The sequence below is a fragment of the Xyrauchen texanus genome, chromosome 20 (genome assembly GCF_025860055.1).
Source record: "Xyrauchen texanus isolate HMW12.3.18 chromosome 20, RBS_HiC_50CHRs, whole genome shotgun sequence".
Taxonomy (NCBI): Eukaryota; Metazoa; Chordata; class Actinopteri; order Cypriniformes; family Catostomidae; genus Xyrauchen; species Xyrauchen texanus.
Window position 1 is genome coordinate 19,482,386 of NC_068295.1, and position 17,031 is coordinate 19,499,416.

Genomic DNA, 17,031 nt, shown 5'->3' on the forward strand with positions numbered 1-17,031 from the left:
AAATCAAAGGAGCCTTTTACCCCAGGGGGCCTTTAGCCCTGTTGTAACCTACTACACAATCAACATTATGAAAGTCAACAAAAAATGAGTGTAATAATTTTATTTGATATGCACTGGAATTCCAATATGAAGCATGTGGTGTAGCATTTTTACAAACCACAGATTATACAAGATACAGTGTTTACACAGTTTTTATACTTTATTTGACTTTGTAAACAAAAAATACAAAAAAAAAATGTAAACATAAATCAGTTAAAAAAGGCTGAAATCTCAATACCAGCCATGATTTAAACAAGAGAAAATATGTCCCTTTCAAACTGTTGTTGCTTGTGCACAAAGGTATAACACAAGGCATATTGTGCTAATGACAAGGTAAGGCATAAGAAGTACAAGAGGAAACTGCTACAAAAGATCCAACATGGTGATCAACCGTTTTATATTTTTACAATTACTGTATATTTCATCTATATAATGTATTCATTCCTTCACTTAATTATTTTTATTTTATCTCACCTTAGAATAATAGAAAAAAGAAACCTGAAATGTACAAATTAGAAATTTATAGTAAAAATAAATTTGAAAATTTTGACAATCCAGACATTACCAACTAAATTTACCCAAAGTCATGGTGTCTTTGCATGGTATATTACATGAATAATAATAGTAATAAAAATAGCATTGTGCAATACTCATTATTAGTGTCCTTTTGGAAATTGCTCACGGTTTATTGGATGTGGTTTCTCTGGACAGCCCAGGGCTGGACTGTACCCTGCCCAAATAATGTGAAGAAAATGGCTCCAAACACATTGATTCCCGCTGAGATGTAGAACACAATTTGCCACTCTGCAATGGTCTTCTAGATTAAAGCAAATATTAAGCATTTGTTACTGCATTGTCATGAAATTTAAGATCAGATGATAATCCATACATCAGTCAAAATATTTAATTACAGGGAAGCAGAATAGTGATGTAAAGTATGTGATAAATGTTGTGCACCTTCAGGAAAGGTGTCTTATCATTAAAAACAATTTTAGCTTGATCTCATGAAATATATTTTTTTTGATACTATGTAAATATACTGTAACTTTTAGATCTCAAAACTTCCTTCAACTAGCTGTCCAAAAAAATACAAATGGTTTCATAATCTTCTGACAATGTAATGCAGTGTTTGCAAAGAAATTGTTACTGAAGGACGGGTCAACTAAATTGACCCAGAGTGTTGTCAGCCACTTCACATGCAAAGAGAAGTCTACTATAGAATTGGTTTGCGAAAGAAACCTTTACTAACATTATAACTGGATCTGAGGAATGAAAAAATTATATGCGTCCTGCTCTACTATTTTGAGTCACTTTGACCTAGAAACATATTTTGAGTTTTAATCATTATAGCAAGAAGGAAAGACTAAGCTTTCTAACAATATACTGTAATTTTGTTTCTGCTTTCAAATCACTGTCAATAAACACTCACTGAGCACATCATTAGGAACACTATGGTCCTAATAAAGTGCCCGACGTGGTCTCCTGCTGTTGTAGCCCATCCGCCTCAAGGTTAGACGTGTTGTGCATTCTGAGATGGTATTCTGCTCACTACAATTGTACAGAGTGGTTATCTGAGTTACCCTAGCCTTTCTGTCAGCCCGAAACCAGTCTGGCCATTCTCCATTGACCTCTCTAATTAACAATGCATTTCTGTCAGCAGAACTGAACTCACTGGATCTTTTTTGTTTTTGGCACCATTCTGAACATACTCTACAGACTATTGTGCGTGAAAATCCCAGGAGATCAGCAGTTACAGAAGCTCCTGACCCATACTGCTGCCACAAGATTGGCTGATTAGATAATCGCATGAATAAGCAGGTGTTCAGGTGTTCCTAATAAAGTGCTCAGTGAGTGTATCATTATTTAAATGTTGGCTAAAATAACTGAAATGCTTTCCTTTTCACTTTAATGCATAAAACTTGAAATGTGTCTCAGGGTCAAAGACTCAAAATGATGGAACAGGTTATTTCACAAATTATGATATGACCCCATATAGTAAGGTTAGAAACTAGAACTTACAGATTTGGTCAGTGAGCTTCCAATTACAGGCCCCACCATGCCGGGTATAGTGGCAAATGTGTTTGTGATCCCAAGCAATATCCCAGCATAGCTGTGAAGGAAACAGGTTTTAAATGATTATGTCACAAATTTCTCAGCATTGTTTATAAATGCTTCAATCAAAATTAACTAATGAAATGGATTTCATGCCCAAAAAGTTCTCCTAAACCAAAATGATTGCTAAAAGAAGTGTTGTCTTACGAGGGAGCAATATCCAAATGGTTGATGTTAAATCCAGAGGCTGAAATGCCCCCTAGAGAGGAAGAGATGGAGAGGAAGGCAACAGCATAGTAGTAGTTACATCCGGTATAGCCAGCAGCCACCAGAAACACAGCTGGCCCTATCATTCCTGGGCACATTAGAAATAAGACACACACAGATAAATTAATTGGTTTAAAAAAGCCTTAATGGACTGCATATCAACAGCATTTTAATCACCCCATCAGCACTGTCTGAAAGTTGCATAGGTCACCATACTTCCTCTTTGTGTAAAGTGTCTTATGATTGCCTTACCTACTATAGTGAAAGCCTTGCGCACCATTACTGTGCGGATGAGATATTTCTCTCTGAGGAGGTCTGCCAGCTGCCCACCCAACAGAGCCAGACACCAACAACCAAGATAAGGCAGAGCCGAGAGCATGCCATTCTAAGAGTGATCCAATGAGTTCACACTTTATTAAACATCATGCGGTCCTTAAATACAAACTATAATCCTCTTCAAATGTTTTCTGGCATTGTTTACATTGTTTGATATACACAACGGTATAGCTAGTGGTTAAAGGTGCTGAAAGCGATTAGAGCCGTTCTACTTTCATGAGACTGAGCTGTTGGATTAGCCACTTCCCCTTTTCAATGTGCTTTAATGGGAGCAGAAACGGTTGTTAAAAGCAACAGTAGTAAAATAGCACCCTCAACTGACAACTGTTATGAACAACATGGCATAAAATGCATTATAGCTTAGTAATTCGCTGCAACAACTATACTTTGAGAAAGTGAAAAATTGCAGACACTGTTGTGTTTGCAGAGTCTAGAGCTGTCACAAAGATATCTCAGGGCAAATATTTAATTAACAATATTTGCATACCTTTCCATGAAAAAAAAATAAAAAAATAATTGCTTACAGCACCTTTAAGAAGAAGTCACGGATGTATGATAATCTTTAACATGAACATATAAAGCATTCAAAGTTTTAAAATACAAATACTTCTGATGAGAATGAACGAGCTCTAAGATAAGTTTTGCACTCACCTTTTGGATGCTGAATCCAAGTATATCATTCATGTAAGTGGGTAAGAGAGTCAACAGAGTGTAAAATGTCCAGTTGTAAGAAAAGTGTGCCACAACTATGGCCCATAATGGCAAAGACTTGAGGATCGATATCCATGGGATGTAGTCTGTGGTTGGAGACATCTGCAGCAGAAAATGGCATAGTTATAACATATACATTAATAAGCAGTGTTGGGCAAGTTCATTAAAAATAATAATAAACTACAAAATACTAATTAGATCAGATTACTTTGTTGAAAAAGCAATTACATTACTAATTAATTTACTTTTAAGTTACTTTCTAAAAAACATTTCCGCTCAACAAATTCAAATTAATTTATTTTGTTTATCTTTACACACAAGTCATACACTCAGCACCTCACATTTCTCCTTCTCAATGACTTGTTATGGGGTCTTAATTCATGTATTCTACATACATAATATATATATGAAATAAGCATAACCCTATAATGTACTTAATGCATTTTTCACGCGTCGATAATCGGAAGATCGTCCTGATAATTATATATATATATATATATATAAGGATGTTTTTCCTGGCATAAATAGTGCTGCTCTTTGCACAGTTGTCTTTGTCTCTTCAGACATATTTCTTAACACAACTTTAATAAAGTGTGAGCACCAGGGTAACTTAAAGGGGGTCACACACCGGACGCATCTGGCGGACAACATGGCGCGTTCTAAAATTAGAAACAATTATTTAATTTCTACCAAATTTTGTTAATCTTAAAAAGAGGCCAACTGAGTGTATTGGAAAGCATGCGAATTGGTCTTCTAATTTAAATGTCGGCTAATTTTTATATATCGATGCCTCAAAAACATATTGGTAAAATATAATTCCGATCAATAATCGATAGATATATATATATATATATAGATATTTTATGACATCCCTATACATTATAAAACATTTTTTTACTAAAGTAATTAGATTACATTAACTAATGACTTTGTAATTAGATTACACCCAACACTGTTAATGAGTCATACATAGCATTAATTGGTTTGAGAATAACTTAAAACCAAGAGTGCTGATATTTCATCTGCATAACAGCACCGGGACATTTCACTGTTCATATTACTCCGCAAGTTGATGATGTTGCTTTGGAAACTACTTTCATTGGTGGAGGAAAAATACAACCCAACTGACCCAATTTTGTCTGAAACGTATCTTAATAATAACAACTTCTTGTTTCTCATGCTTCTGTATAAAAGCAATATCACAGAAGCGAGTGTGCTGTTGTACTGAATATCAGCAAGCCTGTGATTATCCCTTGTGCACTTTTGCTTGTGTGATAAATGCTTGAATATTCCCATGTAAAACACATTTAATGGTGCCTACCTCATTTTTTAAAGATGACGTTATGTAGGTCCTCTCAACCTCTGATATCCTTTTGTGTGAGCTGGGAGTGTTACTGACCAGGCAAGTCCAAAGGATAAACCAGAGTAAACCAACAGCACCTGTAAAACATAGAGAAAAATAAATATCATATCACGTGCATCAATACTGCAACATTATTTAATCAGAGGCTATGCAAATATAGTTACCATAGAAGTATAGAGTACTAGATGATATTGCAATACAAGATATCAGCAAATGTATTTTTAAATCAATGTTAAAGATAAAAGTTGTCATTTCTACACCACTGGTGGCACAAAACAGCTTTGCAGAAATAAATACTTTTCAAACATGTTTCAAAAACTGGACAAACTTCAGGTACAAACACTTCATGAAAACAGGTATATAGTCCCACCTCAAACTAACACACCTGGTTAAGCCAATGTATTTATGTCCGGTCCAGTCAGGCCTCTCAAACCAACATAGTGCAACAGGTTTTTCCAAACATTTTCAGCCGTCTTGGTTCAAGAAGTATTTTACCTGCTCATTTTTTCCATAGATTTTGTAAAGTACTTAATAAAAAGAGTTCTAAGCCATAAGTCAAATCCAACTAGCTTCAAGGTGGCTTCAACAGAGGCATATACCACAGATTACCAACTTGGGAACTCTCTCGGTAGGCCGGTCTTAGTTATCGTTAAAAATCTATTTTCCTATGGAGAAAACGAATAGGATTTTTACTTCAGGAACCTGACTATTGCAATCTATTATAAGTGGCTCCATTACAGATGCCAGAACACATCACAATTAAAGTTATGGCGCTATGAAACTTACCAAATATATAAAAGACATATGTCCAGTCTAGGTAAAAGCATATCAGGCCAGACAGGGGGAGGGCCACTACAGTTCCCAACTGAGCACCTTTAAAAAGGGAAGAAATAAGGAATAATGGAACAAGTACACACAAACACTGCAGAAATAATGTATAAATATTTTATGTGTTCAAGCGTACCTGCATAAGAGATAGTGAGCAGTCGACTTCTCTCCAGAGGTGGGGCCCATGATGCCCACATTGCATGCATAGCAGGAAATGACACACCCTGGCAGCCCAAGAATAACAACCAACCTTTTCAAACTACCTTTATATTTCTAAATTAAAGGGATAGTTCACCACAAAATGAATATTTAGTGACTGAGGCTGCTATTCTGCCAAACATCTCCATTTGTGTTTTGCCAGAGGTAACAAAGTCACATGGCTTAGGAAAATCTTGGGGGTGAATAAATGATGTCAGAAATTTCATTTTTGGATGAGCTATCCCTTTAATGACAGCTATTTCCATCTTTGATAACAATAGGACACAATGATTTCAAATCAAAGTTTGAACAAATGATTAGGTAATTAACATATTTATGTAATTTAGCTTACCTCCCCAATACCTTCCAACACTCTGACAGCGATGAGGTAACCAGCTCCCAGATCAGCAGCAAGAGGAGTCAGCATGGTGAAGATCACAGTGCAAAGGATGCCAATACCCAAGAGCCATTTAGCACCATACTTGCGTGCCAAATAGCCACCTGGTATCTGAGTAAGGATATATCCGTAGAAAAAAGAGCCCAGAATCCAGCCCTGAGTCTCGGAATTCCAGTCATGCACACGGGCCTGTTGAGACATATAAACATTATAAAATATCCCCAATTCATCTGCAGCTGGTGCTATTTATTCACATATCTAGACTTAGGAGACATTCTGATGTGATGTAGACATACATCAGGTGGATTTTATTTTAAGCTAGCCAATTCTGGATATGGCCTGCATCTTTATAACCAAATACGATTAAGTGTTCTACAATCTCAAGTTTGGTCTTAAATTACTGAAAAAACTGAAGCTGTAATATGTGTATACCCGTATGTAATATTATATTACGCTTACACACATTTCCTGTCTTTGATGACATGGCAAAAAAGAAAATCTGCAAGGAGCAGCAAGCCGAGGACACTCAAATGTCAAGTTACAGCTAATATTTAGGTATCTGACATATAAGTAATTATGATGATTATTATTATTCAACATCAAGACTTTAGGTTAAAATGTATATATACACCAGATAAAAGAAAGTGTATAAGGTCTTGTAATTGGTCACCATGGGGGGGTTACTTATGAAATATGCAAGACTAGTTAGCAGTAAGATGCCCTTACGGTGTGATTGTGTTTGGGTACAGGGCTGCTGTGGTGAGGGCATTCAGAGGAACTGGTATTGGCACTGGAGCTGTTTTTCAGCATGTCCACCATTGCCACACTAAGGTTCACTCTTAGCGCATATGCCACAAAGAAGCCATAGCAAGACAATAAGGCCAGCCCATAACGTGAAGAGCAGCAAGATGGAGCTGCAAGAACAAACAGAAACCATTGTCAAACACAAAGACAAATTCTTACAAGTGCAGTGAAGTCTTTTGAAGAGAAACAGCTTAAAGGAAGAAAGAAAGTCATACAGGGTTGGAACAAAATTAGGGTAACTAAGTGAAAGCATTTGTATTGTTGAGTAAACTACCCCTCAAACTACACCAGTCTATGCAAACTAAGCAACTATCAATAAATATTCCAGATAATAGTGTGCAACCTAAATAGCCTTGAACATTTTTTTCATTAAGGCAGACGAAAATATACCATGATAATCAGTTTCCAGAAACAATATAGTTACTGGTTATTGTTATTAGAGATCAACCGATAGTGGATTTAACTAACTGCAATAACTCAGCTGGTGGAAAATGCTGATAATGGATCAATAAAAATAAATTAAACTAAATGTAAAAAAAAAATCTATATCTTTGCTTACTGTAACAGGCACAGACAAGAGGCAATAAGAGTCCAAAATTAATAAAATCCCATATGCCACTTATTGTGCAATGAACATAATCACCAGAAATATAAATGTAATTACAATACACCAGCAATACACAGGGGACTCCTAGCTCACACAAACAGATAAGGGAAACAAAACATGCATACTTACATTCATCTACAATGCATTACAATTTAAAAACTATAAGCTAATACATACTGAATAAGAAATAATTCATCAACAGTTGATCATCATTCATTAATAGTAATAGTAACTTCGCACAACAAACTCCACGCAAAGTCAGTGATTGCTTTTATTTCACCTCTAGAGGTCGCGGCTACACAGCAGAAACAAAGAGTTCTAACTGTAGAACTTTCCAGCGGTGGAAAAAGAGGAGTTATAATAATAATAAAAACTATCTGCAACAATCAGCATTTATCTTTACCGATAACCGATAGATCTAAAAAGCAACCATCGGCACCGATAAATCAGTATAACGATATATCAGTCAACCTCATAACAGTTTGACAATAGAGGTCTGGTAACTTGGCATTAGGGCTGGTTGATATATTGAAAATTCACTAATATATATATATATATATATATATATATATATATATATATATATATATATATTCACGATGATTTTGTTGGCGATATAAAATTAAACGAGGTTTTGCCCCAAGTGAAGGAGTTCAAGTACCTCGGGGTCTTGTTCACGAGTGAGGGGACAATGGAGCGGGAGGTTGGCCGGAGAATCGGGGCAGCAGGGGCGGTATTGCACTCGCTCTATCGCACCGTTGTCACGAAAAGAGAGCTGAGCCGAAAGGCAAAGCTCTCGATCTACCGGTCAATTTTTGTTCCTACCCTCACCTATGGTCATGAAGGTTGGGTCATGACCGAAAGAACTAGGTCGCGAGTACAAGCGGCCGAAATGGGCTTCCTCAGAAGGGTGGCGGGCTTCTCCCTTAGAGATAGGGTGAGGAGCTCAGTCATCCGTGAGGAGCTCGGAGTAGAGCCGCTGCTCCTTTGCGTTGAAAGGAGTCAGTTGAGGTGGTTTGGGCATCTGGTAAGGATGCCCCCCTGGCCGCCTCCCTAGGGAGGTGTTTCAGGCACGTCCAGCTGGGAGGAGGCCTCGGGGAAGACCCAGGACTAGGTGGAGAGATTACATCTCCACACTGGCCTGGGAACGCCTCGGGGTCGCCCAGTCAGAGCTGGTTAATGTGACTCGGGATAGGGAAGTTTGGGGCCCCCTGCTGGAGCAGCTGCCCCCGCGACCCGACTTCGGATAAGCGGTTGAAGATGGATGGATGGATGGATGGATACAATTAAACAATATAGTGACGACTATGTGATTTTTATTTCATCACTACGTTTACTAAAAAGCCTGTCATTTGACAAATTTTATGATCCATCAGGACTGCACAATTTGTCAAAATAACATCAAAATCTCAGTACAGTCATATATGAATATTAAACCACAAAAGACTGTTCTGTGTTCACGAGCAGAGCTCATGATACGCTTCGCAGTTTGAATGCATTGTGAAAGCAAAGCACTGCAAGATCACACTTCCAAGCAATTCCAAACTTTTATAACCACTAAAAGTTAACTAACATATCTATAAACAGGACACGGTTTCACAGAAAAGGAGGAGGTGACCACGTTTCACCAGGTTTGTAATGAGCAACATTCAGTGTTCCACCAAAATAAAAGCACAAGGTGAATGTGAAGTTAATAGGACAGCACAAGTGAAGTAAATTTTACTAAATGTATTACTATTGTACAAAACAAATACAATCCTCATAATTATAACAACAATAATAATAATAATAACTCAACAGCACCTCAAAAAGTTTTTGCACACCCTTTTTATTCAGTTTTGTGTGTGTATGTATGTGTGTGCGTGTGTGTGTGTGTGTGTGTGTGAAAGCAGAAGCAGGTAAAAATTGTTTTTCTTTACTGTATTTACTGTATAGGTGCATCTAGATGAAAAATATTAAATATTGTTCTTGTGTTAATTTAGTGAAAAACTGTAGAAAACATTACTCCATTTTATTTAGATTTTTATTTCATGCATTAAATATTTTCAGTATAATCGGCTACAGTGACTGTTTGGTTGATATGAAGGTTCCTTTGATTAAAAAACACTTTAAATGTAATTTCAGAACAAATACATAATCATCGTGATACATATCAAATATCGTAAATAAATAAAAAAAAGAGCCATAACGCCCATCCCTGCTTAACATTAGGCACACTACTGCCGTCAAGCAAACACATTTAAACTTGACAAAGTTCCTAAAAATATGTTTTACACTGATTAAAGATGAACAAGTATTAATTAACTATGGCTTTACAACAGAAAAATAAACTATAGGTCATTTTTGTATGAGAAGTCACCTGCTTGACTATAGATAGAAGACTATAGAAGTGCTCCAAACACCGAGAATAAAATCAAGGCAAAAACGTAAAATAATAATAATAATATTAAACCACTTTTGCAGCCTAGAGTCGCGCGATATGCAAGAATTATTCTACATTACATGACTGAATTCAGAACATATGTCATGGCTACTGAGTTTAAAGTAGGATTTACCGAACTTGGGAAGTTATTTATACCACCAAGTTACAGTACAAACTACACATAACAGAGCCGTAGATTAATGAAGTCAAACTATTATATCTGCATTCTAACTGTGTAGTAATATTATGACACGTATGGTACCTACGTACTATTGTTAAATACATGGCACTTTTAAATGTACATTAAATATACAAATATAGATATATACATATTCCGATTTGTTACCTTTCTGAATATCCCCGGTGTCTTTTCGGCGAAGTAAAGGCTGCACATGTTCTTCAGTTTCGGAGTCTGATGATAAATGCTCCATCTTCAGCTGCTGAGATCTGACCGCCTGACCAGTGGCACAAAACAGCACAACACCAACACGGAACCTGTTTTTCACCGTCAGCATAGAGACATATCAAAATAAAAGCCCTTTGATCGCTTGAACTCCTTGGACACGAGACCCACCAAGAAAAACAAATATTTTATTCACTGGATTTTTAAATGAACTGTTTCAAGATAAATAAAGTCAAATTAAAGTTTCAGATTGCTGTTGTTACAATATACCTTTTTCACACTCCGGGTTTTGAAACGCGGAAGTATACGTTTGCAGGGTAAACCTCGACAGCGGTGAATGGGAGATCGCAGCAAATATTATTTTTACTTACCCATTTGCTCCAAGAGCAAAATAAAAAAATCCAACTATTATGTTTGAATTACTTTCCAGAAGAGTTCAAAAATAGAGAGTGGTGGATTAAGATAGTAAAATGGGAGAAGATGCCAAATTAACTGTCACTCTCGCTGCATAAACCCCTTATAAACTCCAAATAATATTTGCTGTGGTAATGTATTTTTTATATATAATTCCAGGGTAATATAAAACAAAAGCATAATGTTATAAATTTACATTCAACATTTAAAAAAAAATTATAATATTAAAAATGCGACATTTACGCTGATAAATAATGCGGAAACGCGTCATCACAGTCCGTGAATATAGTCTATTTTTGTAACTCATAATAAATTAAATAAAAAATAAAAAAAACTGTGACAAAGACTGTTTATCCGAAAGACTTTTTCCACACGAATAACTGTAGGGTAAAGCTACTTCCGCTATGGCTTTGCGGCTATTACTTTAGTATACATTTGCCTCGAATAACGCTCATTACCTCTTCTGTATGGTCTGTTTTCCAACTAGTCACAGTATAAAATACACATAAATGTTTTACCATCTTTTCCCAACTGATTCCGCTACTCGGGCTGCAGTGTCTTTAGAGTTTGTATGCAAAGTCCAGCTCCAGTCTCATTAGCATACACGACAATCCGCGTCACCATATGATATGGTGACGCGATTCTCATTTTAAAATAAATTTTAAAAAGCTACATATACTCCCAGCACAGATACAAAAATACAAATAAAATTGGCTATGTCTCAGTGAACCTCGTATTAAACTCCCAAAAAATGTTAAATGCATTATAAATGTATAAATAATCAAATTGATGAAATAAAGTTATCCCAGCCAAATTTATTTACCTATTTTCATAAATTATGTATATTATATACACAATGTACACTAACCCCACCATCCCAGTAACAGAAAGCAATGCGGATCTGTTCAATAAACAATGCATTTTATACTGATTATAACAATACGAACGTGTGCAAAGTAGAGTAAACAAGATATTTCTGCGCAGATTTACATTGTAAGAACATTAGCTGCCTACATACACTTCTCAAAAGCACGAAAGGGATATTTTTAGGAACATTTTACAGCCATGGTCCCAATCTTTAAAGGGATAATAAAATTACTATGAATTTTTTTTAATGAACAGTTTAATGAATATTATCCCGAATGACAATCATTAACTATACTACACTCAGTGTGATGATGTTAGGAGCATGTCAATGAGATGAAATATCAGATAGAGAGATCACAGAAGTGTCTATGTTTATAAAAGTGTCCATGGTGGCAGCGATCCGACATTATTTTCCCTGCCCTGCTTCTCATTCTGGAGCTGCACAGGTGTGTGAGGGAGAAGAGCTGGTGTCTATGATTTTCTCCGCACATGTGCTGTTTAACTTGCGGTAATGCAGAGCAGACTCAAACAGACGGAGAATAACGATGATAATGTATTAGCCTTCTCTGCTAGTCTAACATGCCAAATAAATACATTTTTCATCCTTTAATTTTAATCATATTTTTGCCTATGTATTTTTAGTCACTTTCCACTCTTAATTAATTTACAAACAAAAAGAGAAAAAAAGAAAATTTTATCAAGTCAGAATTTATTCCTTTATGCTTACAAGCAAAGCGTGACAACTGTTTCCCAAATCGCATGCCCGCGTGTGAGTTTGATCTCCACCCCCTCAGGCCTTCAGAATTTCCACAGAATCCCTCAACAGTGCAAACGAATGAGCGATTAAAGTCAGATTGTCAGATTCATCAGCCAATCAGATTGATTTATTTGTTCTTGTGGGTGTGATCTTTAGGATATTTCCCAGTCCAGGCCTTTTATCTGACCCTGAGTGACGCTATCATGCCTTAAGTGATGTACCCATTTCAAGAGCGAAAAGCGCGAGATCTTGCTGACGAGTCGCCTGTCATCACTGCCGTTGAGAAAGAGATCCTTATGGATTTAAAAACACAAGACGTTCTGCATGACCGTGTGATTTGTATAATTTATTAAACAGGAAAGGAGGTCTGATTTGCACTACAAGTAATTTGGTAAGTGCTTTTTGCATTGTTATAGCAACATCAGTTTACATTAGGATGCTTGAGCATTCAGTGTCAGATCGTTTTTAGTTGTGCTGCATTCCTTTCAACTCGGAAAGTCGATTTTACAACTTCCTACAAGGAAAAGTTTAATGGAATGCATCTTTAAGTCAGAATTACAACTTGTAGGCTCGTGCAGAAATTCTCAACTCTGATTTTGCTGAGATGCTGGGGCATGATGTATCACAAACATGTGGATACTCAGGGAGATATACAAAGTAAGTGATAAACATTCATTTTATTAAGTAATATCGATACATGAGTTAACGTTAGATGATATGAAATCTTTTTACCAAACGCAGGCAGAAACAGGCGTATAAAACATTATAATCTCTTTTGATAATCATATAAGCATTTATCAGTTGGGTTGCTAGGAGACATCTCTAATGAGAGTCAAACCCCTGCTAAGCTAAAGGGAGCGTTGCTGTTTTGTTTCCTTAAACGTCATCTTCCGAATATCGGGGAATGGAATGTATTTATTGTTGGAGATATCAAGTAGGATTGACATCCAACTTGAAAGGAACGCAGCATAACCGTACCCTGACGAAACAAAATGTATTGCAAGCACCATTTAAATCGCAAATATTATTAGGTATATTTTTTTCAGGTATTATATTTTTTGTATTGTATATTCATATGAAAAAATATGATTTTTGAATGTCTGTTTGGGAGACGTTCGTTTCACAAAACAGTCATGCTGCAGTTAAAATTAGGCTTCCTTGAGCATTAATTGTCGTTACAAGTTCTGGCTTTCGTGTGTAGACGTGTATATAAAAAGTCAGTTAGCTAAATCCTTACAACATTTTAAGAAATTCAATATCTAGTTAAAAGCAGCATGATTCAGTAGTGTCCCAAATAAGTTGCTCACTTAGTTTAGACATTACGTATGACAAGTGATACTGGTATATATATTTATTAATTTGGTTTATTCGACAAGAGTTCGTGGCAGGTAAGATTGTAAGTATTGAACTCTCTCTCTCTCTCTCTATTTCAAAAACATAGCCAGAGGAGCACACTGTGCCTTCTTTTGGTTTGTTTACTTGGAATCGCAAATCGATAAAGGTGTGGATGAGACAGAATTTTCTCCAACTAAACAGTTCCAAAACTGAAGCAATTCTCTTTGGCACCTCGCACCAAATTCAGTCATCCTCACTTTCCGGTATAACTATCTCTGTCCAAGACATTCCCCTTTCCATAACAGTTACCAATCTCTGTGTGAGACTTGACCCACAACTCACCTTTGAAGCCCATATCAAAAATCTCTGTAAGATCTCCTTTCATCATCTCAGAAATATAGCAAAACTCCATTCTACACTTACCTTAGCTGATGCTGAGAAACTGGTTCACGCCTTCGTCTCCTCTAGACTGGACTACTGTAACGCTCTTCTCATCGGGATCCCCAACAAGAGTCTGCAAAAGCTACAGTACGTCCAGAACAGCGCTGCAAGGATCCTGATGAGAGTGCGAAAGTATGAACACATCAACAGTTACCATCCTCCACACGCTTCACTGGCTTTTTGCTCTGCCGCTCCCCGGATTTGGAATGCCCTCCCGGACCATCTGAGGTCACCACAGACCATTGAGACTTTTAAAAAGGGATTAAAAACATTACTTTTTAGCAGATCTTATGGATTTTAAGCATGTCTAGATATTGTTCTTAGGATCAGACCTGTAGCACTTTGAGATTTTTCCTTAAAATGTAAAGCGCTTTTTACAAATAAAATGTATTATTATTATTATTAAATGTGGTGCATACAAGACCTCATGGTGATAAAGCAGTAAATTATTGTCAAAACACCCATTATGTAGAACACTTTTTTGAAGCTTGTAGTAGATGACAGAGACAAAAATCTTCAACATCAGTTTATTGTGTGCAACAGAATACATGTACAAAAAGACAAAGAAGAAGATCTAAGGAATGAGGAACTACTCTAGTAGACTCCATGAAGAACACACAAAAACTTTGAATCAATTGCTTTCAGATCTGTGAAAAATTCCAGCACAGATTGCATATAAATATGTATACACTTACCAGACATAAAATATCTTGTTAAAATCACTTTTAAAATACATTTCAAGACTTGAAACAAGTAGTTGTGTTTCAGATGCGACTAGTGTTTCTATATAAACGTTACATGGGTTAGAGCATTTCAGCACCCCCGTCTTTTAAATCTACATAAAAAAAAAATGCCCCGAGTTTACATCAAAACATGCAAATGTAAAGTACATTAGTAGAAAATCTAATACTTTGTAAGTTATTGTAGTTATAAGTATAGTTATGAGTGTAACAGATGAGTATACTCCACTATGTGACTCATCCTTCCTGATATTCCCTGATAGCACTTTATAGTGGCACTTACAAATAATTTCTGTCCGTTGATTCTTTTCTTTTACCCATGTCATTTTGTTTGCTTCTTTCATACATCACACTGAACTTTCCTTTTGCCTTACTTGCCAAAACCCTGAAAACCTACAAGCCAGAACAAAAATCATTACAACAGAGTTCTAGATTACCACAAGCCCCAAATCTTAAGCTTGTCAGTAGTACAGTATTTTAGAACATAGCCTCACAATTTTGCTTAATGTTTTTAACAAGACTTTGATTTACAGACTAATGACTGTAGGCAATGACTGATCATAATTAATAAAAAACAATATGATAAAAAACTCTGGCAACAATGCCTGATTCTTTAATTGGTCTTATCATATAGATACATGCAAAACTATAACAATAAATCATATATAAAATAAAAAGAATGCAGTTTACCAGCAACTGCAAAAATATCATGGTTAAGGTTAACATAAGAACATTTCTTATAAGGATATCCTCAAAGAACTTCCTAAAATTCATAACAATAATTTTTCCAGCACTATCCAGTCTCTCTGCATAGGTAGCAGTCTTATGAACAATACCACCATCTCTCACCATAGGAAAAAAGGACAGGAGAGGTATGTAGGGCAGATCATGTGATTTGTACATGAAAGCTTTACAGAAACACCATAAACATTGTAATGTTGCAGATCTTCTGCCAACCTGAATGTGTTGCATTAATTCCATAATTGTAGCATTGCAGTTTGGGTACAGCTATCCTCTTGTGATGGTCGCGTGCCACTTCCTGCTTTGAAAATAGTGAAGACAGAGCAGAAAAAAAGTGCTGCATCTGTCAGACACATCCTTCCTTCCCTATTTCCCTCTAAACACATTTTCCGCTTCCCTCCAACACATGCACATTTTCAAAACAATGCAGACGTTAGCAGTGTTCCTTTCGAAGGAAATAAATAATGATGCATTCGGAATTCTGAGAGGACCTGATGGAAACCAGGCTTGCTCTTTTAGTTGGGCACAGTGTCGCCATTGAGCTGGTCTGAAGGGACCGTGAGGTTTTGGATCTGGCGGTACACAAAGTAAAACAGTTGTGGCTGTGGGCGGCTGTGCAGTTCAGCCTTGATCTTCTGTGGGTGAGTGTCTGGGGTCAGCTGCTGTGTCGTTTCATCTGTCAACAGGAACAGGGCATAGTTCTCCGGGTCTGAAACTTTAAACTTGTCCGCACATATCTGACACACATCTTCTGTTGTGGCGTAAGGTTGCACCTGAAGGGTTTTGGCTGTACAGCCGTTGCATGCATCTTGCAGTGCCACTCGCAAGTAGTTCTGAATACAGACAAGGAAAAATATAGGTGTCATTCCAAATATATATGATAATCGTAAACTCACTACATCCATAAAGTCAGTGACCTAAGCAATAGAACGAGTAAGTTGCCTACATAATCAACATTGCAAGGCATCATAGATGCACTCCCTGTGCAAAGGCTGTTCCAAAGTATTCATTCTTTTGTCAAAATTATACAGCATGTATTCTTAGTAGAATCTATGCATCCCCAGATGGTGGACAAAGCGAGAAAAAATAATATAGGTATACTTATAATTCCTTCAATACCTAAGTATTGATAAAATAGTTAAATCTAATTAAAAAAAATACAAAAATAAAATGTAATAATAATTACCCAATATTTGTGTTAGATATGCATTTTTATGCTTAAGAGTATTGCGCTGTTAGCTTAGCAACATGCTAACACCAAACTCTACTGACATTGACTGTCAAGTTGAGTCTCCTCTGCACTTTGCAC

General features: G+C 36.5%; 2 protein-coding genes across 5 annotated transcripts in view; both read right to left on the reverse strand.

Moving 5' to 3' along the window:
* Nucleotides 1–91: 91 nt before the first annotated feature.
* On the reverse strand, nucleotides 92–11,458 carry slc17a5 (solute carrier family 17 member 5). Of its 4 annotated transcripts, XM_052151520.1 has the most exons (12): nucleotides 11,360–11,458; nucleotides 10,371–10,519; nucleotides 6,918–7,105; nucleotides 6,147–6,380; nucleotides 5,733–5,820; nucleotides 5,555–5,641; nucleotides 4,727–4,845; nucleotides 3,346–3,507; nucleotides 2,611–2,743; nucleotides 2,299–2,446; nucleotides 2,059–2,149; nucleotides 92–856 (listed from the first exon to the last, which is right to left on the reverse strand). In XM_052151520.1, exons 2-12 carry the CDS (start codon nucleotides 10,453–10,455, stop codon nucleotides 725–727), a joined length of 1,467 nt encoding a protein of 488 aa, XP_052007480.1. In that variant the 5' UTR covers nucleotides 10,456–10,519; nucleotides 11,360–11,458; the 3' UTR covers nucleotides 92–724. The 4 variants fall into 4 exon arrangements, with proteins under 4 accessions (XP_052007480.1, XP_052007482.1, XP_052007479.1 ...); XM_052151522.1 differs by lacking the exon at nucleotides 6,918–7,105; XM_052151519.1 differs by having other exon boundaries at nucleotides 10,371–11,383.
* A 3,302-nt stretch (nucleotides 11,459–14,760) lies between these two features.
* Nucleotides 14,761–17,031, reverse strand: part of rin2a (Ras and Rab interactor 2a) — a 70,976-nt gene continuing 68,705 nt past the window's right edge. The window contains exon 12 of the mRNA XM_052151515.1: nucleotides 14,761–16,555. Coding sequence (XP_052007475.1) covers nucleotides 16,238–16,555 — 318 coding nt within the window. The 3' untranslated portion in view covers nucleotides 14,761–16,237. The remainder of the gene's footprint in view (nucleotides 16,556–17,031) is intronic.